The sequence below is a fragment of the Arabidopsis thaliana genome, chromosome 3, assembly GCF_000001735.4.
Source record: "Arabidopsis thaliana chromosome 3, partial sequence".
Taxonomy (NCBI): Eukaryota; Viridiplantae; Streptophyta; class Magnoliopsida; order Brassicales; family Brassicaceae; genus Arabidopsis; species Arabidopsis thaliana.
Window position 1 is genome coordinate 4,468,532 of NC_003074.8, and position 25,407 is coordinate 4,493,938.

The window sequence follows — 25,407 nt, forward strand, 5'->3', positions numbered from 1 at the left end:
TCATTACTTATTTGTTTTTATGTCTCGTTTTGTTATGAGAGTGTTATTGTCTTTTCCCAAGTTAAATAATGTATTTTATCTTGTAATGGTTTGATTTTATTCATCTAAAAAATAAATAAATAAGTAGTTGTTTATATATACATTAAACATACATTTTTTGGTCAAATTAAGTGGCACAAAGGCTCTACTCCGCGTTAATTTGGAAAATCATCAACTGATTAGCGAATAAATTATTTGAAATTTTGATAGAAAATAAATGTTCAAATAAATATAATGATTAGTTAGCCCAATCACGAGCTAATCAAACCTTAAAAAAAAAACACCAAATCAAACCTATTTATTGTCTAAAACCAATTTTGATATTACACGGAGAAATTAAATAATACATTTAGCTACTTTTTTGTTTGAAATAGAAAAGACATTCAAAATAGTAAACATATAAAACCATTGTAAGAAAAGAAATCAAATTTTTTATTTCTTAACAAAAACGTGAAACGTTTGTTTCCAAATTAGTCGCAAGTCACGGACCGTGTGACGCAAAAAAAGTCCATTCACATCATTATTACATAATTTTTGTCATAAGGAAAATTAATTTGATTTTTCCAAATTTTTTTGGTTCTTCCTCTTCAGAATATCTGACGTGGCATAAATATCGCCTTTTTCACATCGCCTGTCTTCTTTTCTCTCTCCATTTTGGGAACTTTCATCCATAAACTTCTATTTTTCTCATCGCAAACTTGAACCGTCGTAACCCTAAATCGCCATCTTCATCATCGGCAAATCGAATCTCCGATTATATATCAAATAGCTTACCAAATCCGACATGACCCAGGCCCTCGTTTTCGGAGGACTATAATGATCGGACTCTTCGTGTCCCGTCTCGATTGCATGGGGTTTGAGCTATGCCGGAGCTTCGCCGTGGAGTCCGCCGTGGCCGTGTTACTGATGCTGTAGCTCCCAATCAGCTTCCGCAAACACCTACAGAAAAGAAACCGAAGAAGAGTACCGTTAAAGCTCCAAAACCGGTTGCCGGCGGAGTTACAGGAGTTGCAGAGAGGCCGAGGACTAGATTAGCGGCGAGGAAATTAAAGGAGGAAGATAAAGAGATACCTCAGGAGATTCCGGTTGTTGTGCCGTCTAAGGATAGCGATATCGATAAAAACAAGGGTAAAGAGGTAGTCGTTGAAGAAGAGAAGAAAGATATGGCTATTGGTAATGATAGTGGTGGCTCTAACAAGGCGGCTGCTCAGGAAGAAGAAGGAAATACTGCTCCTTTCCCTGAGAGGGTATAATTGATTTGCATAGTTTTTGTGTTGTTTGGGGTTATTGAACTTTTCATTGTAGGCTTGCTTATCATCTTTCTATGGTAATGACTAACGATTCCGTATCAGGTTCAAGTTGGAGGATCACCACTATATAAAGTTGAGAGAAAGCTGGGGAAGGGTGGTTTTGGACAAGTATTTGTCGGACGTCGTATTAGTGGCGGTAATGATCGTAGTGCAGGAGCTAGCATCTTGGAGGTAATATAACTCAGTCTGCGTTTACTGCTGTGGAGGATTGTCACCATAAATATCATTCTATTAGCTTAGTTATGCTTACAGTGTCTCACATCTTCACTTTCTTATATAGGTTGCTCTAAAGTTTGAGCATAGGAGCAGCAAGGGTTGCAACTATGGTCCTCCACATGAGTGGCAGGTTTACAAGTGGGTGTTTCGATTCTCCTGTCTTTCTTTCAATGTTTCTTAAATTCATTTACCTGGATTGTAGGTGCTTCCTTGACTTGAAATGTGAAATTGACATTTTACTTTTATTGTGAACAGCACCTTGGGTGGTAGCCATGGAGTCCCTAGAGTACATTTCAAAGGCAGGCAAGGAGACTATTATGTCATGGTACTGGATTCCCCCTTTCTCCTATTTCTGTTTTTTTCTCCTGTCTGTATCATTGAAGTTAGATCCTCTCTTCTTTGTTTTGGCCTCAGGTTATGGACATGCTTGGGCCTAGCTTATGGGATTTATGGAATACTTCAGGGCAAGCGTGAGTCTCCATTACACATCCTTGGGGAGCTCTTGTCTCTTTTTCAATTAGCGTTGTTTCCATACATGAGTATCCTAAGTTAATTTGGATTCTTTTGGAATTGTGACTTGAAATGTGGTGTTACTCCCTGTTTTTAAAAAAATACATAAGTCCATACTGAGTAACATTTTGCTTTTAAAAAATCGACTTCCCTAACAATTCTTCTCCCCCTTTTTGCTTTGCAGAATGTCCTCGGAAATGGTAGCTTGCATTGCGGTTGAATCACTTTCCATCCTTGAAAAGATGCATGCAAAAGGGTTTGTAATTGAACTTTATTTTTGTTTTTGTATTTAATTAGGTTGTCCGAGGTTTCTTCTGATATCCTGTTTGGAGTCTCGGCACCTCTAAGTTCTTATGTTTTCTCTCTATTAACTAGCCTAACAGGTCATGTTTTACTTCGGTTTCAGTTATGTGCATGGGGATGTTAAGCCAGAAAATTTCTTACTCGGCCAGCCTTCAACGTCTCAAGAGAAAAAACTGTTTCTTGTTGATTTGGGACTAGGTTGATTTCATTCTCTTTGTTATTCTTGCTAGGTTCTTCTTTACCTTTCTCATTTTTCAACCAACTTTTCAGCTACAAAGTGGAGAGAAGGTGGTAGCGGACAACATGTTGAATATGATCAACGTCCTGATATGTTTAGGTAATATATTTTCTACTGTTACCTAATATAATTTGTTTTATACTCGCTCTTACCTTTTGTTGAATCTCTCTCTTCTTAATTTTTATAGAGGGACAGTTAGATACGCAAGTGCACATGCTCATTTAGGGAGAACTGCTAGCAGAAGGGATGATCTGGAATCATTAGCATATACACTGATCTTTCTTCACCGAGGTAGATTGCCATGGCAAGGATATCAGGTACTGCAGACCTATCATTTTGTTTTGTAGAATCATGTTGTTGCATGATTCTTTCTCTGCTAATCCTGTCTCTTACTCAATTTTCAGGGAGATAACAAGTCATTCCTTGTTTGCAAAAAGAAGATGGCAACATCGCCGGATATGCTTTGTTGTTTTTGTCCCCCTCCTTTCAAACAATTTCTTGAGATCGTGGTAAATATGAAATTTGATGAAGAACCCAACTATGGAAAGTTAGTATCTCTGTTTCAAGACCTCTTGGGCGAAAATCCGGCAATTAGGCCTATAAACACAGAGGGTGCTCAAAAGGTGACATTTTCATGCTGTATATCTTTCCCTTTCGTTCCTATTTGGATATCTAGGAGTTGTTGTTTAACATCTTGTAATTGTTTTCTTTTGTGCTAGATCATATTCCAAGTTGGCCAGAAGCGAGGTAGGTTGAGCATTGGGGAGGAAGAAGAAGATGCCCCTAGGAAAAAGGTCCGTCTAGGAGTCCCTGCAACGCAATGGATATCGATTTACAATGCCAGGCAACCAATGAAGCAGAGGTAAAAAAATTCATGGTTAATTATTTATACAGTCAGTTAACTGCTGGGACTGCGTTTGTGTCTCATTTTTTCTCTTGGTTATATTATAATCTTGGATTTTTGGCCTTAATGTGTCTAAAACTATTTTTGGACTCACAATTTATGTGTTTAACCAGGTATCATTATAATGTGGCTGATATAAGACTGGCACAGCATATTGAGAGAGGTATTGCAGATGGTTTGTTGATAAGCTGTGTATCATCATGTTCGAATCTCTGGGCATTGATAATGGATGCTGGAACTGGCTTCACGCACCAAGTCTATGAACTCTCTCCTGTATTCTTGCACAAGGTTGTCTGATGTTTCTCTGTTAGTTATTTTTATATCTGTGTTCTGTCAAGATGATCTTACCTGAGAGTGAATTCTGTTTTGAATCAGGAATGGATTATGGAGCAGTGGGAGAAGAACTACTACATTAGTTCTATTGCTGGTGCAAGCAATGGAAGCTCCTTAGTTGTCATGTCAAAAGGTATCTACACTTTTCATGAATACTTTTGAACACTTTCGTCATTATGGTATTTTACTAGTCTCTGAATTTGTGGCTTATTCTATGTTTGGTTTTCAAATGAATTATGAAGGTACGCAGTATACACAGCAGTCTTACAAAGTAAGCGATTCATTCCCGTTCAAGTGGATAAACAAGAAATGGAGAGAAGGCTTCCATGTAACCTCAATGGCAACAGCTGGAAATCGATGGGGTGTTGTTATGTCCCGCAATTCTGGCTACAGTGAACAGGTTAGACTTCACCGATATAGATGAATTTCTTCCGTTTCCTTCAGTTTTGGATCTGTCGCGTTGATTTCTAATTCTCCTGTTTTCGCTTATATCTCCTCTACAGGTTGTGGAACTTGATTTTCTGTATCCAAGTGAAGGCATCCACAGGCGTTGGGATGGTGGATTCAGAATCACATCAACAGCAGCCACAACCGATCAAGCTGCTCTCATCCTAAGCATCCCACGTCGTAGACTTGTTGATGAGACACAAGAGACGTTACGTACCTCTCAATTCCCCAGCACACACGTCAAGGTGAGTAGAGCAGCTATAAAAGATTACTAATCAATATCTTGAACTCTTTTTCTCCCTTCCCATGAACAATACCGGAGATGCAATTTTCTGTTGTGCAGGAAAAATGGGGAAAGAATCTCTACCTTGCATCGTTAAGCTATGGCCGAACTGTATCTTGAGACTTATTAGTAAAAACTGTTGAAGGACGAGAGAAATATGTTTCTAAGTCTCGGCTCCTATTCCTTATCCAACCCTATGGCCTCTCAGGCTCTGTTGTGCTTCTTCTTTTTTTTCAGTTGAATTGTGAAGCAAAAATGTGGTGATTGTGTTGTTTATTCCCCCCTTGTGAAGGGGATTGAGCCATAATCACCAGTTTACCTACACATTTCCCTCGAAATTGCTATATTTAATTTTTAAATCAAGAAAAGATATTTTTGTCACCAAATATTCTATAGTTGTCCAATTCTGTAACCTAATTATCGAATTCATATCGAAACAGGCTGTTCTCTCCATACACGACCTGAAACCTTCAACTTCAGCTCCTTGTCGGTGGTGTTGTTGTCGGTAGAGAAGAACAAAGCCAATTTGCGAGTGATGATTAAGCCATCTTGACTATCACGAACCGTCTTGTGACTGTCACGAATGCTCCTCGGCACGCCTTGCCATGTCAGCTTTCTGCCATTCCCTCCGACCTGCAAACTATAGCTGAAGCTCATTGCCTCTTCTTCATCTCCCATAAACTGCATGAAGGCCATGTACATTGGTGTTTTCCTCAGGTGAAACGCTTCGAAGTACAAGCAGAATTTTCGACCACAACAATCGAGAAGCTGCATCGTTTCAAGTGGGTTAAAACTTAAAAATTCACAAAGTTGCAGAAACAGAGCAAGATAATCAGTTATATAACTTACTGTTAACATCCAAGTAGCATGATGAAGATGTTTAGGATCATGATGAACATATCTGTGACTGAAACTACGCCCATCACTCATTTCAACATTGTGATCATTCCTTAGATGCAGTAGTAGCCTTTGAATATCTCCTGTGACATCACACTTGGCTCCTGAGTGTGGACAATTGTACGGTTTCTTCTTAGGGTTTTCGATGTGGTCGTTGGGACACTGCAATAGGATCTGTATATTACTTGTTGTGTTCTTATTGTAGTAGTATCAATATGATATGATATACATACCTCGTAGATTGCAGAGGATATCTGGTTTGTATGAACCGGAAAATCGAGCAACTCATGAACCCGAGATTCCACCTGAAGGTCATTGATTCGAGGTTCCATTTCGCAGGAATTAATGAATTCACAAGCCAAGTGATGAAGTGAAAGAGGAGAAAGGTGTACGTTTGTACATATGTACATACAATCAACCACATAGATACGTTTACGTTGTGTCAAGTTTCAACGTCCAATAATTGGAGACAACGTGGAGTAAATGGTGGATATAGGAGTTGGTTCCGGAGATTACGTACGTCAAAGAGCTTAATTGTAGGAGAGAAAATAATACAAACAAAAAAACATATAGTAACATGACTTGGGATTGAAATTACAAATTAGTCAAGGTTCTTAGTTACACGACACTCTTGAGTTGGAGTTGTCATAGCAAGTATCCAATTGGGTCTTGCAAGTTGTAACCATCCAAATCAAGATGCCAAGTGGACAAATGTCTCTTAGCCAAATCAAATCATTGCTACTGATTGATCTTTTAGTCACTCATGGTCAAGCTAAAGAAATTGCATGAGAAAAAAATAAATTTCCAAAGATGAAAGATCTAGCCTGCAACATTACATTGATTACTCTGTTTCTGATTAACTCAAAACCGCAAGATAACAGAATCTAAACTACAGGACTTTCGGATGTGAATAAAAGCTAAAAAGAACGATACAATCCGAGCTTCGTTTATGTCTCTATCCTCCTGGAAACTTGTTGTAAGATGAGAAAAGAAAACTGTCATAAAGGCAATGAAAGACCTGCAATTCCAAAGAAAAGATTCATGTCAATCTATTGAACTAACTAAGCAACGAAACTCTATCAAAACCAAACTTAGAAGTAATGTGTGATTTTATCAGTTCAGATCCATACACAAACATAAAAGGGTTCAACTTCATCAGATTTACAAATGATGATGCTATATGATCACATACTTCTGTTGCTGTCAAGTTTATCAAAGGAACTTATGTACATCCTTATCCGTAGAGCTAACTATCGGATTCAAATTGATGCATCATCACATTTATCGCCATATACACAGTACAAAGGATACAAATTGCAACACAGAGAAACAACAGAATGTGTTGTGTGCTGATACACCTATGTAAAGTAAACCCAAATGGTAATTCCAGTGCTCAAGAACAAAACAAAAACTGACCTTGAGGAACTAATCCCCAGATTTTGGATTCAACGGACAAACTTGAGACGAGCCTGGACGATGCTATAGCACTGTGCAGAGGTATCATCGAGCTCAACTCCACTGGTAATCTGAAAACAACCATCCAACAAGTTCATCAAATTTGTAATTTTGCTTAGAAAGATTTTGACTTTGTTGATTCAGATTTCAAAATTATCAGCAAGTAATCTACATTGTTGCAGACCCATTGATAGTGAGGAAAAAAGAAGGTTTTTGTCTTCTCCATTTGATAGTGTGAAATGATACAAAAGACAAACCTTGAAGATCGATTGAGACGACAACTAGTTGCTGAGGAAGGTGATGCAGATTTGATGGGAGAGGGGAGTGATGAAACATTGGCATTCTTGTTGCTGAGATTTTGACATAGAGACTTTAATCGAGACGAGAATCTGCCTAACACTCTTGAAGATGCCATTGCCAGGAAGAAGCAAAATTCAGATGTGATCGGAGATTTTAGGGCTTAAAGGGTTCTTAGTGAGCTAGGTCCCGGGTCGGGTTACAGGTTAGTTTACGGGTCGGGTAAGTAAATAACTGAAAAAGCCAAAATTATTTGATAAGAAGACCGGTGTCGAATTTAGGGCTGGAAGACAATTCTCGATCACTTCTTTTCGCAAATTCTCTTGAGTGTGACAAAATCGGAAACTGCGAGCTCTGAATTCGTAACCCTTGATGTAAAAACTCAATCTTTCTTCCCACTGTTCTGTTTTGTTCTATTTTCGATCGAACACAAAGTTGTTATTTTTCGAGCCCTTTATCTTTGTAATAACTGATTCCGTTTTCATTGTATATGTCTGTTTATTGAAGTTTCAGCTGAGGAATCAGTTACGAAATGGGAAGCAGAGGTAATCGTGTGGGAGAAAGATGGAATGAGATGGATTGTGATGAGAAATCGAGTGTGATTCAGGAAGAGATCAAAAGGGTTTGTAAACTTCCATCAAACAGTGTTTATGCAGTTCATCGTCTCAAGGTTCTCAACAAAATCAACGACCTTTTATCTGTCCAAGTAAGTCAATCCTCTTCTTCTTCACATTACTACTCTATATGAAACACCTTTGAAACTAACTAACTTATGTTTCTTTGTTGGACAGAGAACATTGTCTCAAGAGAAGGAGTTGGAATTGCTATTCACACAGCTCTCCTTGTAAAATCCAGATTTTGATGTATAAGGAACTAATGTAATATAACTTTTTACTCGAGATTGCTTGTTGATTAATGACATGGCAACAAGCTAGTTTCTTAAGAAGTTGGTGTTTATTGGTTTTAATTGTATGTTTTAGTTTTCCCTTTGTATTGATCAATTGGATGAGGATGCAATGAAACGGTTTGAGTTTGAAGTTGAGAATAATATACCACAGTTTGTGGGATGAGTTTCCTTTAGGCCGTAACATATTTCCCGATAGTGACACTCGGATGATGAAAACCCACAAGTCGCTCAAATTGGAAGTAAATGGCACATTCAGAGAAGAAGTGAGACGCCCATTAATCGTTAGGAATGGAGTTGTATATTGGTCTTGCATTCAAAGAAGCTATGTTTTGAAGTGCGAGAGATGGGAGCAATCCAAGCTAAGCTATAAGCGTGGCATGGGTGGAATTGTCCTTGGCGCGAATGTGGGAGAAGGTTTGTGAATGGTTGCATTTGTGTACTCCAAATGGGTAAATTCAAGATGTTAAAAAGGTTGTTCAAGGATAAAGCTGAGGGAAGACTCAAAATTTATGCCTAATTTCATTCAAGAGTTTAAGAAACCAAAACACAGAACACGATGCATCAGACCACCAAACCATCAAACAAATGAAACATTTCCAATACCTCGAGTGTTTTTTTATAAACAGAGGCAGTAAATGATTCTCTTAACTTATCTATCTATTTCCATATGGACTCCTACATCTAAACAACTAGTATGATTTTAGTTAAAGGCCGAGCTGATTGTATCACAAAACCCCCCACTTCTTTATAAGCAGATAAATAGCAAAACACAAGTTAATGATCGTTCAAAAGAACATCAAAGTCAATGGAATGAAACAAAAGAAGATGATGCAAGAAAAATATAAAAAGTAGTGTAAATGGAACTAGTTACTTTCTTTCCTTTTGCCCGGTTTGTTGATTTGTAGTTGAACTAAGCTTGGAACATAGGAAGAAGAGCACACAAGTGGAACACAGTAAGCTTGGTACGAGTTCTTCGCGATATTTGGGGCAACTCCCATGTTGACAGATTTGAAGTATTCATCTTGTCCAATAATATAAACTATTTGGTAGCGACAGGTCTCAGTCGGTTTATATCTATCTAAATCAAAAACCACAGCAACTTTCTTCTCCTCATCAATGAAAAAGCTCCCAGAAAAAGTGTCAACCGGAAAACCAGTGGACGTTATCAAAAACTTGCTCCACGAAACCGTATTGGGATCAATCTTATTTGTAACACAAATCTCGATTGTCTCAAATGCCCCCCAGCGTTGATATAACACAGCGAGCTGCTCTTCCCTAACACAAGCTAGAGACACAAAAAAGTCTGCATTGTAAGAGTGAAACGGCAGTGGCAGAGGCGGTCCAAATCTCTCCCTTGTAAAATCGAAACAAAGTAGAACATCTTCAATATTTATTGTCTTTATTCCTCCCACTGTTTCTTTCTTTTGCGCAGGAAAATAAGCATTCCCTTTCAAAGACGCGCCACGAAAATGAGACTGTATATCCCACTCAGGAATGACATCAAGAACCTTCCATGAATTAGAGCTAAAATCGTAGACTTCGTACCCAAAAACGCGGTTGCTGCTTGGATACAAATCGAAAATCCTCAATATTTTGTGGTTACGGTTGTTATCATATCCAAGAGCATACCTATCTTCTATCTGGTAATTGTTTCTCGGATGGATCCACCTAGTTTGCCCCAAATAAGGGTTCCATACCAAGAGCCCTGTGTTGTCCTTAATGATGCATAGGACTAAACCGTCACAGTGAAAAACTTGAGAGACCTCGATTTGATCGAGTTTACTTACTTGCTTTATAGATGGCTCAACCAACTCCCCGTCGTCGTTTCTGATTCCTTGGAGATCAAATTTCATTGAACAAACCCTTGAATCCTTCATCATAAACCCCAGAAACTTATTCTCTGCTGCTGTTGCTTTTCTACCACAAATCTGACTTTTCGATAAAGAGTTCCACTTTTGGCAAGTAGATCGTATAGCCCTCAGAGATGTCAGCGGAACCCTAGAGAGTATCTCCTCTACCAAATCGCCTGGAAGATCGCCCATGGTCGTCATTCTTTCAAGCTTCAGCAATTTAGGTGTGGACGTTCTTAAAAAAGGCTGTTCTATTATGTGGATGAAGAAGCTCTATTAACAAAAAACCTAAAGTTCCTTGAGACTTGAGAGACACTCTACTTAATCCCGAAGCTTCCATTTTTATCTTTAGAGCCCATATTACTGGAGTTTGGTTGGTTTCGGTTGTTGCTGGTTAGTGTTGGTTTATATCTGGTTCACTAATTGCAGCATATTCCAAACGTCATCATCGATTCCATACACAGAAACATTCTTCCATTGTTTGTATAAATTACGCAGTTTTAGAAACATAAAAATAACGCCCCCAAAAATGACAACAAAAAAATTAGAAAAGAGAAGAATTTATGTGATGGTTAGTGGAGAATCTGAACTTCTCTCTTGACATGTTCAGATTTCTCTGCAAAAATGAGTTACCAAAAACAGTAACAAGGAACCTTTTGAGGGGGCAATTGGTCAATTAAAATGCAGGGGGTTTAAGGGGAGGTTACATTGCCCTGCAACCACGTGGGACCTGCTTCTGCCTCTGCGTGCGTTAGCTATGACACTGATCAACGCACCACCTGTGTCTAGTACTGAGTTGGCACCCATTAGCTTTAATCCAAGAGTATTCATCAGACACGATAGTTTGCTCTCATTACTATTTTCGTCCAATTCTTTGATCTTGTTAGCTTGCTCCCGGGAAAGAATAGTGTAAAGCTGAAGACGATTGGTTGGATCTTCTTCAAAGTTGTCAAAACAAACTCTGACTAATCCAAACGATTTCGGATCGTCGGTTAATGGGTTGAAGACAAATGACAACTTCCCTATTGCTATGTCGGGTCTTTTGAACATATCTTCAAGAACGTTTATGTTAACTCCACTATATCTTTGAACAGGTTTCTTTAGATTACTGCGAAGATAATTCGCAACATGTAGAATCTTTGAGGCTTCTCTTAAACCACTTAAGTAGGCACCGTGCATTGTGGCTGGATGTTGCCTTGTCGTGGCCTCACCAGCGAAGAATAGACGGTTACTAACACTTTCAGCAAGAATGTCATAGTCCACACCAGATGAACCAACCCTTACATGAGAATATGACCCATATGACAAAGGATCACTTCCCCATCTAGTGCAAACCGTCTGTATTGGGTCAGGCACAACAACACCTTTAGGACCATATATGCCTACAATTATGTCAAAAACATTGTTATGGCGAGAACTTGGAAGCAGCAAAAGGTTCATGACGTTATCAAATATTACCTCTGAGTTTTTTTAAAACACGGTGAAGTAAAACAGATGGTTCTGTGCACTCAAATCGTTGAGCAGCTTCTCCAGCAACTAAGGCAACCAAGGCAGGGCCACCAGAGACTGTATGGTAGGCATAGAATAGAAAAAACTCTCCTCGGTTGATGCTACTCTCGTTGAGGCATCCAAACGTGTCTAACTCATCACCCCAAAAGACAGATGGGAAAAGCATGGCAACTTTGTTCAGAAGGCCAAACCCCAACCTGTCAATTGCTGCTTGTTTTCTTCTAGGTAACTCCGGCTCAAACTTGATAGATCTCTTCTTCAAGACCCCAAGCGGCACAGTGCAAAGAATCATGTCAGCTTGAAATATCTGGCTACCAGAAATGACTTCAACTCCTCCGTCTCCATACTTGATAGTGTCAACGCTTTTCCCATAGATTATGGGTAGCCCTTCAGCTAATGCATTTATCAGTCTCCAGTTTCCACCAGCAAGAAAACAATGATCCCCACCCATTTCGTAAGGATCATCCTGATCCCAGTAAGCAGCTGAAAGATTCGAAAGACACCCAGCGTTAGCATATTCCAAGTTAGCAAGGTGCCAGTCAAAAAGTTTTCTTTCCTCTGAATCTTTAGCTACACCATACAGTACCCTAAGAGTCTCCAAGACTTCTCCCAAAGAAATCTTCTTAGCTGCCCCTTCCATCATCTCCCTTACTTCTGTGACCTTGTCAAGCAGTTTGTTGAAACCAAACTCAACATTGGAGTCAGCTACTTTATCGACAAGTACTCCCTCTGAATTATACAAAGGACAGTTGTCTCTAACCTTGTGAAGAGGAATAGAAAGCTGTCTCGCAAGAACTCCAAGTGGGTTCGCATGTAAACCCGTGATTACACTACCACCGAGTTCAACAGCTGCAAATCTATCCTTACCTCCCATCTTCTGAGTGTACACTCGTCCACCAGGACGACTCCTACCTTCTAAAACAAGAACCTTGAACCCAAATGACAAAAGCTGTCTAGCAGCAGCCAAACCAGCAAGTCCAGCACCAACAACAATGACTGATCCCTCAGTACCCTCTTCAGGAATATAAGGAGCAAACAATGGAGAAACCCCAAAATTGATGTATCCATTAAACAAGAGAAAATCATAAGCAGCTGAAATCAAATGCTCAAAGTCACTACTAACAGTTTCTCTAATCTGATCTTTGAGTAGCCAAATTCCAACATTACCCCTCCACCTAGCTACTATATGATTCCGAACAACAATGTAATCGTTCTGCTCTTTCCCGCCTAATTCTCTTACAACTCCAGCTCGAATCTCTTCCTCAAGCAATTCGTCGATTGGGAAACCTACGGACAGAGCTATCAGAGCCTCGGTCTCAGTCTCTTTCTCCAAATCTTGCTTCGTCCTGTACTTTTTCTTCGCCTTTCCACCTAATTGCTTCTCAATCAATTCATCCATCGCATTCTCATCGTAGTTCTTCCTACTTACTTTTCTCCTGTTCCTCCTCGGAGCCGTTTCATCCGACGCCGGAGAATTCATTTCTGGTCAATTAAGTCACCAAATCACCTCCGCTTCGTTTTACTTAGAAACTAATCGACCCTAATCTCTTCGTCGTTTCGTTTCACACCTGAGTTTCACAATCGTGTCCAATCTACCTCAAGTTACTTCAACACCTTCGAAGATTAATAACCAAAAAATCGTCGTCGCCAAATTGATCGGAGAAATCTTCCGGATTCGTGAGGTTACTTTTCCCGATCTACGGTTACGATTTTCGAATCTGCGTCTGCGTGGTTTGCAGAAAAAATAAAGGTTTATGGGCCTAAATGAATAAAATATATTAAAGCCCATTGGGCCTGTAAGGTGATATTAATTTAGTCTATTACACAATTGTGGATGATAAGAGTGGAGAAGATAGTTACATGTCATTGTTGACATAACCAAAGCGGCCCATACATGAAATGATGTATGGTAATGTTAAAGATAAAGAGAACATGCAATTTAATAGTGTAGGGTCATTGTCTCTTCTCTTCATCACATTATGATGAATAAAAATTGACATTTCGCCCCCAATGCATATAATATCTCACACATGGCCTTTCCACATCTCTTCCATTGATTCACATGTCATGTACTTCTTTTTGTGATCCAAATTCTGGGATCACTCAAAACATAAAAGATCTTAATTAAACCTTATCCATCTTAATATCTTATGGTTATATACCATACAAAAGGTAAATTAGCTTGGTTTGATTAACACAATATTTCTAGTAACGTGTGTGTGTGCATGTGTGTTTCATGAGCATACACACATAGATCATACATGATGATTAGACAATATGTGCAGGTACCTGTATAAAGGTGCAATTATTGATGTGCGGAAGTTGAAAGTATATTTGTAATGATGGTTGAATAAAAATACAAGTATCTTTTTTCATGCTAATAGTGGTACACTTTGGACCTGCATGGGTAATAATAAAAACGATATTGCAATAAGGAGAAGCTCGAAAATGGCATGTAGTGGACCATATTATTCATTGTTTCGGCAGTGGTTTTGCATGATTATTGTCTATACATATGGCCACGTTACGTGTGTTCAAATTTTCTTGTTTTATGCAAACAATTGTTGTGTTCGAATTTTTTTGATTAATATTTTATTTACAAGATTGTTACTATTGTTTTGCATTACTCCATTTTATAGCGACCGGAAAATTAATTGTGGAAGTACCTGGTACAATAATTAATTACACTTACATTTATTTGTTTAGTTTTACTCAAAATGATAATAAATGTATGTTACCGTTCTGGACTGATTTAATGCAATTTCTACCTCGAAATTGATAACCGCATTATAACTAAATTAATACGCAACGTCGAAAAAAAAAAAAAAAGTATTTAAGAGGCAAGGGACAGTTCACTGTATCATTATCATTATGAAGACACAAATAACCATTGGAGTAGAATTCAGACTGCTCGAGTGTTTTTAGTGGCGCTTGCAAAAATAAATGCGTATAGTTGTGGTTTACTCCACTATAACTTTGAAAAATTATGGTTACTAGTTCAGTGTCCAAATGCAAAGTATACGACTAGTGGGTCGCTACTCGCTAGCCTACTAAAACGTAGGTTACGAGATAAGTGATTAAATTTAGGGTCATTGTTTCTAAACAATTGATGTATGACCGATTAGCTAAAGTATGCACATAATCTAATAACGAATATGAGGAAACAGAGTCCTTAAAAACGTGCATGTGATTTTCTTAATGAAAAATGGCCCGCACGATGCAATTGTATTTTATATTAATTCATGTTTCAAATTATTGCAATGTATGTCGTTAGAGAAACCGACGTATGAAGAATTCTATAAAACTTCGTTATTTCTACATACAACCAATTAGAATAATTTTGGCAGCGTTACGGTATCCTATTTGCGAATTCATTGTGAAATTGGGAATTTTTGTATCAAATTTATCTCAACAAACGTTGAGTTTTTGTTGTAACCATTCATCGTGGCAGTTTTAGCTGTCTCGACAACAGAAGACAATGGACAGCTTTGAAACTTAATGAACTAATTCACATATTTTTGTTCCGTGATAAAATTCAAATCGTTTTTTGAATATATATGAAGTGCATGAAGCTTTGATTCAAACGAAAACTATAAAATATGTATAATGTATATAGACTATTCCTTAAATTAAATATTCACCACAAACTGATTAGAAATATATGTATTGTTTTTTTTTACGTCGGTGTGGTTACTACTATAAAACATTATACATGCTAGCTCATGCCGGCACCTACCCCAGCAAAAAACGCCATTCAACGTTGTCGTTATTATAGACTTTTGGTTTTTAATTAGTTTTGAAGAATTATTAATTCATGAATGATCAACTTAATTGTATATTTATACCCAAATAGTGTTACAATAACGTCTATTGTTGAGAAGGAAAAAAAAAAAAAGTGTATAGTTAATGTGTGTGACAGGAGGAGACTGATAGCAGCTGTGACAGCATTGGCCGCCGTTGAAGATGTGTCCCGTGACGGTGACAGAGCTAACGTCAAAGGACGTTCGGGACCTACAATAATTAAGCCCTAACTTAGATTAATTATCTCAACTCTTTTAACACTAATCAGATTCAAACACAAACCAACATATTGAAGTATTGAACTATATTCACAGATAAAAGAATATATAACTTGTTCCAAATTCTAAAATAGACAAATAATGAAACTTGATTTAAGAGAGATCGTGGGATCATGCGTCGTGGAAATTTGCATAGAGGAGGACCACATGATCTAAGGATTTTAGTTTTTAAAATTTTTGTAGTAATAATGAGAGAAAGTAAAAAAAGAAAAGAAAAGAGAGTGAAATTAGAGAGATAATGATTAGGGGATGGAATCGGACCCCACGGAGGTTTACTAGATGACACCGAACCTGAACTACTCACCTGTGATTGTGCTCTGTTCTATACTTACACATTTTGGACCATTTCCTCTTTATTTTGTGTCTTACACATTATTCTAATTGTAATTAACTTCCATATCTTATACTAATAATCCGATCTCATTTATTCTACTTTGTTTGATTTCATGCAAAGCCAATCACGGGTTCTTGTTAAAGAATTTGTTTTTTTTATATAATTAACAATAAGTAATGGTGCGTCGTTTAGTCTTGAATGATTCTTAATCAATAGATTATTGTAAATTACAAGAACAAAACTATGCATTTCAAGTATTTTAATGCAACTTTCAAAATTTGATCAGATGTGTCGGCTGTGACTATACGTACTTGTTTTTTTTTAATTGTCAACTTTGAAAATTTTATTTAAAATCTAAGTACTTGTTTAGAAAATCACGTTTATGAGATGGAGACTGCGTTTGATTCAAATTTGTCATATATTACAACGTTGCTTATCGTTTCCCGAGGTAACAACGGACGGTATGTCAGCTTGGAGGATTTTGGTGATCGAGAGGGTATTTATGTGAAACTAAAATATGGTGTCATAAAGCTACAAAATTTTAAATTTCAAACTAAAGAGTTTTACTACATTATTAAACTACTTCTGCTAAAGGAGAAAAGTAGAAAGAACAAAACAGGCTATCTTTCAGTTCAAGCAATTTTTGAGCTAAGCAAGCAATTTCAAATGTCTTGTTATTACCAATAGATTGTAAACAAAAAATAATTACACCACCCCAAGTAATAACATGACATTTTCTTATGGTATTTAAGTAAGCATTTTAACGAATTTAATTTCATTTACATCACATAATTAGTTTTATTTTAGAAAAAGTAGTAGACAAAACTATACAAAATTCTAAGGAGATTGAGTTATGACCCTAAGCCTATTCAAGCTGTACATAAATTGTTAGTCACAAAATTTGAGTCTTTCACTTTTCAGATTGTAGTCCCTCCCATATTCAAAACTGGGACCTATAAAGGTAAAGTTTGGCTTCCCCAAAGCCTAAACTAAATCTCTCCAAAGTCAAAAACTAATAATATTTTAAATCTGAGATTAGTATTTGTTTATTCTCCAAATGCATGTTTTGCTAAAGAATTAGCAGCTGATCAAAGCTTAAAAAAAATATGTAAAGGAAACACTTTGGTGGGTATCATAACCAAATGTGTTGGACTATGGATTAAAAGTTCAAACTAGATATTATTATAAGATTAATTATTTGAAAAGGCCCAAAACATATTCTACTATATTTTTTTTTTATGAAATCATGAAGAGTAGCATTGGAAAAGACACAACAGATAATAGTAATAACCAGAAGATGGTAATTTTGTTGTTACTACAAAGCAACACAGAAGCAAAGAGAGACTAGTAGACTAGAGAAGAAAAACCAAAAACCCTAAAAAAAGAAAAAGAGAGAGATTGTTTTCACATTTTCGCGGTTTTCTTCTTCTCCTTGTATTTATCTCTGAAGTCGTGCTTTTGATGTGAAAGGAGAAGAAGCTTGAAGACAGACAACTTTAAAGTTGACGAAACCAATGCTTCTGGTAATATCATTTTCTTCACAATTGTTTGTGTTCTTCTTCTTCGTCTGGTCTCACTCCTATAGTTTTGTTTAATCGTTTTCGTGGCGGTGAAATTCATGAGAGCTTAACTGGTGAATCTTTTTTTTGGTTCTGTAATAATTTTATAATCTTCTTTCTCTGGCAGTTTGCGACGAAACTAATTTAATATATAAATGTAAATCTAGCAGCCATTCTTATTGGTTTATTGTTGAAATCTCTACGAAAATTCCTTTTTATTCGATTTCGTGGTTTTAATCTTCACCATTACGATTTTTCTTCAGCTCCTTCTCTCTTTCAATTCAATTTTTACTCTTTTTGTATATTGCAGGTGAAGTTTTGAGCTTTTGAGCGATCTTTTGGGTCTTGCTCTTGCTCTTGAGGCAGAGAACCCATAGACAGTTGTTTTGTCTGTTTGTTGGTGTCAGATCCAAAATCAAGAGGCTGTTATAGCTTTGACTTGGAAGTGATTTGACACAATGAAGGAAGAAGATTCAAAAAAAATAAGAGGGTAGGAATCTATTTGGTCGCTTTTGCTTCCTCCTATTCTGGGGAGAATTTGGGATCTTGGAGTTGAATCCGTTGTGAGAAGAAGGATCTTTTTGAGCTTGTGTACTGTGTCCTCTCAGTTGATTCATCGCAGAGAGAAGAGGTCCTGTCATGTCTATGAGTTTTGTATTCATCTGAAAGGTCTTACTGGAATGACTTATCAAAGGGGAGAGTCTTTGGTTCCTGTCTTGATTTCCAACTTGGTGGGGGCATAGGCCAAATAATGCAAACCTAAAATCCTTGTTTCTTCCAGAATCTTGTGAGCTTTTTAATCTCTCCAACAAAGTACAATTTCTCTGAGGATTGTGTTATTACACAGAGAAAACAAAAAGAGGGTCCAAGAAAATCTCTTGCATTCTCTTCTCCTCTCTCTGGTATTGGTATCTTCAAATGAGTCGACTACAGAAGCGAGGGAAACAGGAAAAGCCTGTTGTATCTGATGGAGCTCAAAAGGTTATTGTTGCTGTTAAAGCATCTAGGGAGATTCCAAAGACTGCCTTGATTTGGGCTTTGACTCATGTTGTTCAGCCTGGGGATTGCATTACCCTTATTGTTGTTGTCCCTTCTCACAACTCCGGTACTTTTCCTGCGTCTGTTTCGTTGATCTTTAGTTGTTTGTTCTGGTCTTGTGTTGTGGTGGTTGATTCTTATCTCATTTGCTTTCTGATGAATTTGTAGGACGAAAACTTTGGGGTTTCACTAAGAGTTTCCCTATGTTTGCTGGGGATTGTGCAAGTGGTCATCGGAAATCACATTCTGAAGCACTACCGGAGATTAAAAGTGATCTCACTGACACTTGTTCCCAAATGATTCTCCAGCTTCATGATGTCTATGACCCGAATAAGGTTAGCTCTTTATGTATCTATGTTTAGCTATGATGATCTCGTGAAATCATCTCATGTTTCTCATGCTCTTTTGTTGTTCTTTGTGATTGCTTTGAAGATAAATGTCAAGATTAAGATTGTTTCTGGATCACCCTGTGGAGCAGTTGCTGCTGAGTCGAAGAAAGCGCAAGCGAACTGGGTAGTAATGGACAAGTAATAATCTCTACTTTCATATATATCCTGTTATTTTCCTTTAGTTTTGTGAACATTTTAAAGTTGAAATCTCTTAATGATGGGTTACACAATTATATTTACTTTCACCAATTTACACTGGTGTTGTGTGGTTTGTTTTGCAGACACCTCAAGCAGGAAGAGAAACGGTGTATGGATGAATTGCAATGCAACATTGTGGTGATGAAGCGTTCGCAGGCAAAAGTTCTACGCTTAAACCTTGTTGGATCTCCTAAGAAAGATGCTGGAAAAGAGTGTCCCTTACCATCTGGACCAGAAGCAGCATCTGAGAAACACTCAAAGAACACTAAAGGATTGTTAGATGCTGATAGAGGACTACCTGTCACTCCTACTAGCAGCCCTGAGCTGGGGACACCGTTCACAAGTACAGAAGCCGGGACTTCATCTGTGTCGAGCTCCGACCTGGGAACTTCACCTTTCTTCACATTGGGAATGAACGGATACATGAAGAAGGATGGAGCATTGGTGATCAAGGAGAATGATGGTCTTGATGATTCTGGCTCTGAAACAGAGAGTGAAAACCAATCATTAGCGTCAACGAGTATGAGATTCCAGCCATGGATATCAGAATATATTGGCACCCATCGCCACTCATCCCAGGAGGCCGAAGAAAGCTTATTATGGAAAAATGATGACAGGGCACAAATATCCACTACAAAGGCTTTGCTTGAAAAGTTCTCTAAACTTGATGTTGAAGTTGGGTTGTCGTCTAGTCGAAGGATGGATTTAGAGTTTAGTGGAAACGTAAGAGATGCAATATCACTCTCTCGAAGTGCTCCTCCTGGTCCACCTCCTCTCTGTTCAATTTGCCAGCACAAGGCGCCAGTATTTGGGAAACCCCCAAGGCTGTTTACATACGCTGAATTAGAGCTTGCAACGGGTGGGTTTTCACAGGCTAACTTCTTGGCTGAGGGTGGTTATGGATCTGTTCATCGGGGTGTGCTACCAGAAGGCCAGGTAGTTGCAGTAAAGCAACACAAATTGGCCAGTTCTCAAGGAGATGTAGAGTTTTGCTCCGAAGTGGAAGTTCTCAGCTGTGCTCAGCACAGAAACGTCGTTATGCTAATTGGTTTCTGCATTGAAGACAGCAGACGGCTCTTGGTCTATGAATACATTTGCAATGGTTCACTTGACTCTCATCTATACGGTAATATTTGCTTAAAATTCACATGTGCCTTGGTAATACTAATTCATATTTTATCCAAAAAAAAAATGTTGCTTAAAATTTCCATTGAAGCTCTTGTGGTGAAAAATGTTTGCTCAGTATCAAGCTCTTTTCTAGGTCGTCAAAAGGAAACTCTGGAATGGCCAGCACGGCAAAAGATTGCTGTTGGAGCTGCAAGAGGTCTTCGGTATCTTCACGAAGAGTGCAGAGTTGGCTGTATTGTCCACAGAGACATGCGTCCTAACAACATCCTCATCACTCATGATAATGAGCCACTGGTATGTATAAATATGGTCTTGCTCATTCATCGTAACAGCAGATATCCACTGTTTCATATGCTTTTTCGTCCTGAGTCAACTTTGATAATATCATCAGGTTGGAGATTTTGGTCTAGCAAGATGGCAGCCTGATGGGGAAATGGGTGTAGATACACGAGTGATAGGAACCTTCGGGTGAGACACCTACTAAAGCTATCATTTTGCTCCTGAAACTTAACAATTTGTCTGTTGCTAAAAGAAATTGCTTGGTTGGTGTGCAGCTATCTAGCTCCCGAATATGCTCAAAGCGGGCAAATCACAGAAAAAGCTGATGTCTACTCGTTCGGGGTTGTTCTAGTTGAGCTAGTCACTGGCCGCAAAGCCATTGATATCACCAGGCCGAAAGGCCAGCAATGCCTGACTGAATGGGTAATGATTTCATATCTTTAGTTTTCAGCAAAGTAACAGAACTGACTCTCCTTTTGTGGCTTGTGATCTCAGGCACGTCCTCTACTGGAAGAATATGCGATAGATGAACTTATCGATCCGAGGCTTGGGAACCGTTTTGTAGAAAGTGAGGTCATTTGTATGCTTCATGCAGCTTCGTTGTGCATACGTAGAGATCCACATTTGAGGCCACGCATGTCTCAGGTAACCAAAAGCTCTTCTTGAAATCACTCTTCAGTCTCAGTCTCAGGATCATTCAGTTTAAGTTTCTGATGATACTAAAACTTCTGGTAAATAATGAAGGTGTTGCGTATACTGGAAGGAGATATGATAATGGATGGAAACTACGCATCAACTCCAGGTTCAGAGGCAGGCAACCGAAGCGGGAGGTTCTGGGCGGATCATTACAGCGGTCAGCTAACGAATGATGGCTCGGATAGGTTCAGTGAAAGGCTGTCTGTTGAAACGCCAAGACTAGCTTTGAGGGAGAGGGAAAGAAGCCAGAGGTTTGAACTAAACCATAACAAGCAATACTAATCACACTACTTTGCTTTATGATAAGTTTAGTTGATAGGGTATTTAGTAAAGTCCTCTGTTTTAAGTGATGTGGTCCAAAGCTGGCAACACAGCTTTTTTTGTTTGTATAGTGGGGTAAGATGCAAAAACAGTTGCTAAATATGTTATCAAGGAATTTAAAATTGTTTTTGGTAAAGGAGTATTAAAAGAACAAAACAACAAGAGAGGCTTTTTCTCCTTTTTTCGAATTTGAATTATTGGTTTAGGAGAGTCAATAGAATTGTTCTGCAGAAGAAAACAAAACAATGAGAGGGCTTCCTTCTCCTTACGACATCGACATTGGAAGTCTTCAAAATTGTAATAATGGTGCATGAGAGAGAAGTCATGTTTGAATCTGACTTTGCCTGTCAATACAGTGATGCGTTGGTCCTCAGTATCTTTTCTACTTATCCGCATCACCAATTATCAAAAAATTTCAAAATTGAACACACAAGAAAAGCCCAAAGATGGCGAGGACTTTGGTGGGGCAGTACGTTCAGAGGTTCCATGGATTTTACTCACTGGATCATGACAAATATCTGATTGTCTCTTTCTATCAACGTGCTCATAACAACATAAGATTTTGGAGATCTTATTAGTAAATCTTGAATAAATATATTCATATGTATCTCTTAAGTCAGTGTCAGCATAGAAGGATTCATCTTCATGACAACAAATAGTAAGTGAAGATTTAAAATAAGAAATACAGCTTTCATTTGCTTATGATCTCTATATATCTTGTTTTCATAAGAGACTACCATTGGCATATGGTACATTATCCACCACATTCTTCATTTGAGAAGTGAGGCTTTGTGGTTATGATAATCTTTTACTGTTTCCTCATCTTTGATCTTGCATATCTGGAAGAACCAAAAACCAGGGTGTGACATTGGGGTAGCTGTAATGACTATGAGAGTAATAATCTGGCAAAATTTGAATTTTAAACTAATTGTTGAACAAGTGTAAGAAAAACTACTCTTACTCTATATGCATGCCGCCTCGGTCTGAAGAGGATAAGAGGTTCCCTTGAAGATGATTCATGGCATCAGTAGCTTGCTCGATTTCCTGCAATTGGTGAGAGTGGGTATATAGACTACAAAGACAAAATCAAAAGCATGTATAACAACTTATACCTCAAAATCAGCAAATGCAACCGGCATTCCGCCTCTAGCTCGGATTTTTAAAATGTGGAAACCAGGATATCTGTAAGCAAATGGATCAGATCAATCGACTTTCGGAAAGGCAAAAACCAATGATTGTTTGAAGAAACATTCAAACCCTAATGCTGTAGGTTTCAGTCATTGTACAAGGTTACCTAGATAGGAGTTGTTTGAGTTCATCTTCTGTACAATTAGGCCCTAGATTAGCTATAAACAAGGTCGAACAAGCTCGAGCACCAGAACCTCCTTCAGATGCTTTCTCTAAGTGCCCCTGTAGAAATCTATCAGTAAGCTACTGAACCATAAGGAAGTCTATATGGAAGTATCTTACAGTAAGTAACAAATAAGATTTTATTAATCTTCAACGAACTTGAGAAATAGAGATATCTCAACTGGTTAAAAAGATTAGATTTTTGGCTTGGACTTACATTAGCAGATGGTGCTTTACTATCTGGCTCAGAATCCGCTTCGCTGTAAATTTGCAAAGAAATCAGAATACATTAGTCTTCTTCTTTTGACCTAAAAAACTACAAAACCAAGCTTCTAATTGTCATTTTCAACCTTTTGGTAGTATCGTTTTCCTTTGGAGAATCGCTATTTCCAGGTTCCTGCACCTCATCTGGATCGCTATCCCCTAGATGCATCAACAATGATCAAGCAGAAACATAAAGCATTCATACATTTAAATAATTAGGAGTCCACAAGGTAACCAGAACATTACCTTCATCACTCTGGTCATCCTGAGACTTAGAAATTTCCTTGTTTCTGTTATCAATCACAACATAAGGTCCACTTCCTATCCACATAGACTGTTCATTACTCATTGATCGATTTACCAACCACACTAACTCAATAGTAAGAAGAGAGTAAAGTCTAGAAAATACCTGGCCTTTCTTTTCTTCTAGAGTTTGATCTAGCTAGTTCTATATGTAGATTTGATCCTGTTTGAGGATCAAATTTCACACCCTAAAAGAAATGCTTCACCACAATCAAATAACACAATGTAACAATAGAGTCACACAATTCGATCAAAGTGAATCTTACATTTAGCTCATTCATTGCAGCCAAGGCGAATCTATGACTCGTGAATGTTGCAAATGCCACAACCTGAAGATAGGTAACTTCAGAAAGCTTAAACATCGATAGAATCACAAAGTATACAGCTTTTCTAAAAATGGGAATAAAAAAAAACAGAAATTGGAGATTTTTACAAACCTGGTCACCGCGTCCAGTGTACTTGAGCTGACAAGATTCGAATCCATGACGACGACGGAAGAGATTGTGGATCTCACGAGCCTTAACGTCATTAGGCAAGCCAGAGACAAAGAGAGTGTTAATCGCCCCAGGTTCGTCGGCGAGCAGTGGCAGCTGCGGCGGAAGATGATGAGGATGAGAATGAAGTTGATAGACGTAGAAAGGATCGTACGGTTGGTGATACGCCATTTTCCTCTAGCCGGCGGCGAGGTTGACGGTTGTATTAAGCGCCGGCGAAGAGAGCTGACGTGTAAATGGAAGTGTGAGACACACTGTTTAAATGTAAAAATATGTTCCTTTTTGAATTTTATGGGCTGATACTATTGGGCCTTAATGAATGGCCCAATAAGGCGCCAAAAAGTGATAAAAGTAAGCAGCCCGCCAAAAACAAGAAGCGAAGACTTTGACATTATTAAGTTTGTTCATACTTCAAAACTTAAAAACAGAGAGAGAATCAAACCAAACTTACACGGTTACACCATAAACTATAATTACACATAAGATGATCAAAAACAATAGAATATACATAAAAATGGAGATCAATCGTTTTAAGACGAAGGGTGTGACGTCAGTCCTGAAGTCTCAGTCGTCGCCGCTTCTTCATCCAAAAAAAGATCATCCGTCTTCCTAATCACCGCATGGATCAGAACCAACACAGCTCCGGCCATCAACGCCGCAACAATATTAAACGTCGCGTTGGTCAATAGAAGTAGAACGATGGTAATCACCGATAGACCAATCAAGACCGCACGATCGTCGATTTGAAACCTGAACACCTTGAGAGGCACATCACGGAGAAAATAAAGGAAGATCCATAGGAAAACCAAACCGGTAAAGACGATGAGCGAGGTCGGATGCCAAATCAAGCTGAAGAATATGACGTTCAAGATTACGATTGCGTAATTACTACGGAAGTAAGCAAGATTTGTCTTGATTCTTGAGAAAACATCGGAGACGCCGTGAGGTAGTCCCGTGGAGTGTAAATCGAACATCACCCTCCAGGAGCGGCGCGTGGCTAGTCCGTCTTTGATACGTTGCTTAGCGCGTGAGATAGACTCGTGATTCACTGCCGGAGATGCATGAGACGACGTGGTAATCTCGTCGTTGTTCGCCATTAGTGAATAAGATGACTTGATTGAAATAATGTAAAACTGTTCTGATTTATTGTTTTATCTCTCTGTGTATAATATATGAAGAAGGTCTCTTGAATTTGCATATGGAATAAAACCAAATAAATTAGATGGTGTGTTAAAACATTAGACCGAGTTTTTTTCCGTAGAAATTTTGTGATATTATTACAATAATGTAGCGTGATGTTATATATATATAAAAGGATGTAGCGTTATGATCTGATTCAATTTGGTCAATGTCTGAAAGTCGATCGAGTTCCTGGAATATGAAGTTGGAAGAATTAAATAGAAAAACTTGGTCTGCCACGTCCAGTGTACTTGAGTCTTGAGTGGATAAGATTATGGGGATGAGGATGATGTCGATA

The 25,407-nt window shown here is 38.2% G+C and overlaps 9 protein-coding genes across 15 annotated transcripts; 3 read left to right on the forward strand and 6 right to left on the reverse strand.

Annotated features, from left to right (window-relative positions):
* Nucleotides 1-621: 621 nt before the first annotated feature.
* AT3G13670 (Protein kinase family protein) lies at nucleotides 622-5,016 on the forward strand. The gene is made up of 16 exons (NM_112214.5): nucleotides 622-1,286; nucleotides 1,392-1,520; nucleotides 1,630-1,703; nucleotides 1,821-1,890; nucleotides 1,980-2,035; nucleotides 2,260-2,331; nucleotides 2,482-2,576; nucleotides 2,649-2,715; nucleotides 2,804-2,933; nucleotides 3,021-3,239; nucleotides 3,336-3,478; nucleotides 3,634-3,808; nucleotides 3,896-3,986; nucleotides 4,096-4,253; nucleotides 4,357-4,545; nucleotides 4,644-5,016. The coding sequence occupies exons 1-16, from the start codon at nucleotides 903-905 to the stop codon at nucleotides 4,701-4,703; spliced, it is 2,112 nt and encodes a 703-aa protein (NP_187977.1). The 5' UTR covers nucleotides 622-902; the 3' UTR covers nucleotides 4,704-5,016.
* AT3G13672 (TRAF-like superfamily protein) lies at nucleotides 4,031-5,847 on the reverse strand (the record flags this gene model as incomplete). Of its 2 annotated transcripts, NM_112215.2 has the most annotated exons (3): nucleotides 5,714-5,847; nucleotides 5,433-5,642; nucleotides 4,031-5,351 (listed from the first exon to the last, which is right to left on the reverse strand). In NM_112215.2, the coding sequence occupies exons 1-3, from the start codon at nucleotides 5,810-5,812 to the stop codon at nucleotides 5,010-5,012; spliced, it is 651 nt and encodes a 216-aa protein (NP_187978.1). In that variant the 5' UTR covers nucleotides 5,813-5,847. The 2 variants fall into 2 exon arrangements, with proteins under 2 accessions (NP_187978.1, NP_001319542.1); NM_001338064.1 differs by having other exon boundaries at nucleotides 5,010-5,642; nucleotides 5,714-5,833.
* A 241-nt stretch (nucleotides 5,848-6,088) lies between these two features.
* AT3G13674 (uncharacterized protein) lies at nucleotides 6,089-7,448 on the reverse strand. Its single transcript, NM_112216.4, has 3 exons — nucleotides 7,193-7,448; nucleotides 6,897-7,006; nucleotides 6,089-6,498 (listed from the first exon to the last, which is right to left on the reverse strand). Exons 1-3 carry the CDS (start codon nucleotides 7,348-7,350, stop codon nucleotides 6,479-6,481), a joined length of 288 nt encoding a protein of 95 aa, NP_187979.2. The 5' UTR covers nucleotides 7,351-7,448; the 3' UTR covers nucleotides 6,089-6,478.
* Nucleotides 7,356-8,561, forward strand: AT3G13677 (uncharacterized protein; the record flags this gene model as incomplete). Of its 3 annotated transcripts, none has more annotated exons than NM_001161144.2 (3): nucleotides 7,356-7,606; nucleotides 7,740-7,938; nucleotides 8,024-8,497. In NM_001161144.2, 2 exons carry the CDS (start codon nucleotides 7,765-7,767, stop codon nucleotides 8,078-8,080), a joined length of 231 nt encoding a protein of 76 aa, NP_001154616.1. The 3 variants fall into 3 exon arrangements, with proteins under 3 accessions (NP_001154616.1, NP_001327202.1, NP_683564.1); NM_148722.1 differs by lacking the exon at nucleotides 7,356-7,606 and having other exon boundaries at nucleotides 7,765-7,938; nucleotides 8,026-8,076; nucleotides 8,271-8,561; NM_001338065.1 differs by lacking the exon at nucleotides 7,356-7,606 and having other exon boundaries at nucleotides 7,716-7,938.
* A 196-nt stretch (nucleotides 8,562-8,757) lies between these two features.
* AT3G13680 (F-box and associated interaction domains-containing protein) lies at nucleotides 8,758-10,220 on the reverse strand. The gene has a single exon (NM_112217.3). The coding sequence runs from the start codon at nucleotides 10,188-10,190 to the stop codon at nucleotides 9,003-9,005; it is 1,188 nt and encodes a 395-aa protein (NP_187980.1). The 5' UTR covers nucleotides 10,191-10,220; the 3' UTR covers nucleotides 8,758-9,002.
* A 121-nt stretch (nucleotides 10,221-10,341) lies between these two features.
* On the reverse strand, nucleotides 10,342-13,236 carry LDL2 (LSD1-like2). Its single transcript, NM_112218.2, has 2 exons — nucleotides 11,448-13,236; nucleotides 10,342-11,371 (listed from the first exon to the last, which is right to left on the reverse strand). Exons 1-2 carry the CDS (start codon nucleotides 12,976-12,978, stop codon nucleotides 10,662-10,664), a joined length of 2,241 nt encoding a protein of 746 aa, NP_187981.1. The 5' UTR covers nucleotides 12,979-13,236; the 3' UTR covers nucleotides 10,342-10,661.
* Nucleotides 13,237-17,091: 3,855 nt separating this feature from the next.
* Nucleotides 17,092-21,889, forward strand: AT3G13690 (kinase with adenine nucleotide alpha hydrolases-like domain-containing protein). 3 transcript variants are annotated; one of them, NM_112219.4, is made up of 10 exons: nucleotides 17,092-17,434; nucleotides 17,781-18,575; nucleotides 18,677-18,843; nucleotides 18,941-19,035; nucleotides 19,179-20,221; nucleotides 20,357-20,517; nucleotides 20,615-20,691; nucleotides 20,778-20,925; nucleotides 20,998-21,147; nucleotides 21,247-21,889. In NM_112219.4, exons 2-10 carry the CDS (start codon nucleotides 18,389-18,391, stop codon nucleotides 21,478-21,480), a joined length of 2,262 nt encoding a protein of 753 aa, NP_187982.1. In that variant the 5' UTR covers nucleotides 17,092-17,434; nucleotides 17,781-18,388; the 3' UTR covers nucleotides 21,481-21,889. The 3 variants fall into 3 exon arrangements, with proteins under 3 accessions (NP_187982.1, NP_001327820.1, NP_001327819.1); NM_001338066.1 differs by lacking the exon at nucleotides 17,092-17,434 and adding an exon at nucleotides 17,448-17,544 and having other exon boundaries at nucleotides 21,247-21,719; NM_001338067.1 differs by lacking the exon at nucleotides 17,092-17,434 and having other exon boundaries at nucleotides 17,638-18,575.
* Nucleotides 21,890-22,096: 207 nt separating this feature from the next.
* On the reverse strand, nucleotides 22,097-25,206 carry AT3G13700 (RNA-binding (RRM/RBD/RNP motifs) family protein; the record flags this gene model as incomplete). Of its 2 annotated transcripts, NM_001125150.1 has the most annotated exons (10): nucleotides 23,874-25,206; nucleotides 23,703-23,765; nucleotides 23,543-23,624; nucleotides 23,380-23,454; nucleotides 23,220-23,292; nucleotides 23,087-23,129; nucleotides 22,814-22,929; nucleotides 22,632-22,701; nucleotides 22,481-22,563; nucleotides 22,097-22,358 (listed from the first exon to the last, which is right to left on the reverse strand). In NM_001125150.1, exons 1-10 carry the CDS (start codon nucleotides 24,099-24,101, stop codon nucleotides 22,328-22,330), a joined length of 864 nt encoding a protein of 287 aa, NP_001118622.1. In that variant the 5' UTR covers nucleotides 24,102-25,206. The 2 variants fall into 2 exon arrangements, with proteins under 2 accessions (NP_001118622.1, NP_187983.1); NM_112220.2 differs by lacking the exon at nucleotides 22,097-22,358 and having other exon boundaries at nucleotides 22,477-22,563; nucleotides 23,820-25,206.
* On the reverse strand, nucleotides 22,097-25,300 carry PRA1.F4 (prenylated RAB acceptor 1.F4). The gene is made up of 10 exons (NM_112221.2): nucleotides 23,874-25,300; nucleotides 23,703-23,765; nucleotides 23,543-23,624; nucleotides 23,380-23,454; nucleotides 23,220-23,292; nucleotides 23,087-23,129; nucleotides 22,814-22,929; nucleotides 22,632-22,701; nucleotides 22,481-22,563; nucleotides 22,097-22,358 (listed from the first exon to the last, which is right to left on the reverse strand). The coding sequence occupies exon 1, from the start codon at nucleotides 25,025-25,027 to the stop codon at nucleotides 24,461-24,463; it is 567 nt and encodes a 188-aa protein (NP_187984.1). The 5' UTR covers nucleotides 25,028-25,300; the 3' UTR covers nucleotides 22,097-22,358; nucleotides 22,481-22,563; nucleotides 22,632-22,701; nucleotides 22,814-22,929; nucleotides 23,087-23,129; nucleotides 23,220-23,292; nucleotides 23,380-23,454; nucleotides 23,543-23,624; nucleotides 23,703-23,765; nucleotides 23,874-24,460.
* Nucleotides 25,301-25,407: the final 107 nt, after the last annotated feature.

What these genes read in the sequence shown, in the direction of transcription:
- AT3G13670 (NM_112214.5), top strand. Translation starts at nt 903, where the DNA reads ATGCCGGAGCTTCGCCGTGGAGTCCGCCGTGGCCGTGTTACTGATGCT. An exon ending in AAGGAGACTATTATGTCATG is followed by an intron (nt 1,891 to 1,979) that starts GTACTGGATTCC and finishes TTTTGGCCTCAG; the next exon opens with GTTATGGACATGCTTGGGCC. An exon ending in CAACGTCCTGATATGTTTAG is followed by an intron (nt 2,716 to 2,803) that starts GTAATATATTTT and finishes TAATTTTTATAG; the next exon opens with AGGGACAGTTAGATACGCAA.
- AT3G13674 (NM_112216.4), bottom strand. Translation starts at nt 7,350, where the DNA reads ATGGCATCTTCAAGAGTGTTAGGCAGATTCTCGTCTCGATTAAAGTCT. An exon ending in CGTCTCAATCGATCTTCAAG is followed by an intron (nt 7,007 to 7,192) that starts GTTTGTCTTTTG and finishes GGTTGTTTTCAG; the next exon opens with ATTACCAGTGGAGTTGAGCT. An exon ending in CTGGGGATTAGTTCCTCAAG is followed by an intron (nt 6,499 to 6,896) that starts GTCAGTTTTTGT and finishes TTGGAATTGCAG; the next exon opens with GTCTTTCATTGCCTTTATGA.
- AT3G13680 (NM_112217.3), bottom strand. Translation starts at nt 10,190, where the DNA reads ATGACGACCATGGGCGATCTTCCAGGCGATTTGGTAGAGGAGATACTC.
- LDL2 (NM_112218.2), bottom strand. Translation starts at nt 12,978, where the DNA reads ATGAATTCTCCGGCGTCGGATGAAACGGCTCCGAGGAGGAACAGGAGA. An exon ending in TGTTTTAAAAAAACTCAGAG is followed by an intron (nt 11,372 to 11,447) that starts GTAATATTTGAT and finishes ACATAATTGTAG; the next exon opens with GCATATATGGTCCTAAAGGT.
- AT3G13690 (NM_112219.4), top strand. Translation starts at nt 18,389, where the DNA reads ATGAGTCGACTACAGAAGCGAGGGAAACAGGAAAAGCCTGTTGTATCT. An exon ending in ATGTCTATGACCCGAATAAG is followed by an intron (nt 18,844 to 18,940) that starts GTTAGCTCTTTA and finishes ATTGCTTTGAAG; the next exon opens with ATAAATGTCAAGATTAAGAT. An exon ending in AGCAATGCCTGACTGAATGG is followed by an intron (nt 20,926 to 20,997) that starts GTAATGATTTCA and finishes TTGTGATCTCAG; the next exon opens with GCACGTCCTCTACTGGAAGA.
- PRA1.F4 (NM_112221.2), bottom strand. Translation starts at nt 25,027, where the DNA reads ATGGCGAACAACGACGAGATTACCACGTCGTCTCATGCATCTCCGGCA.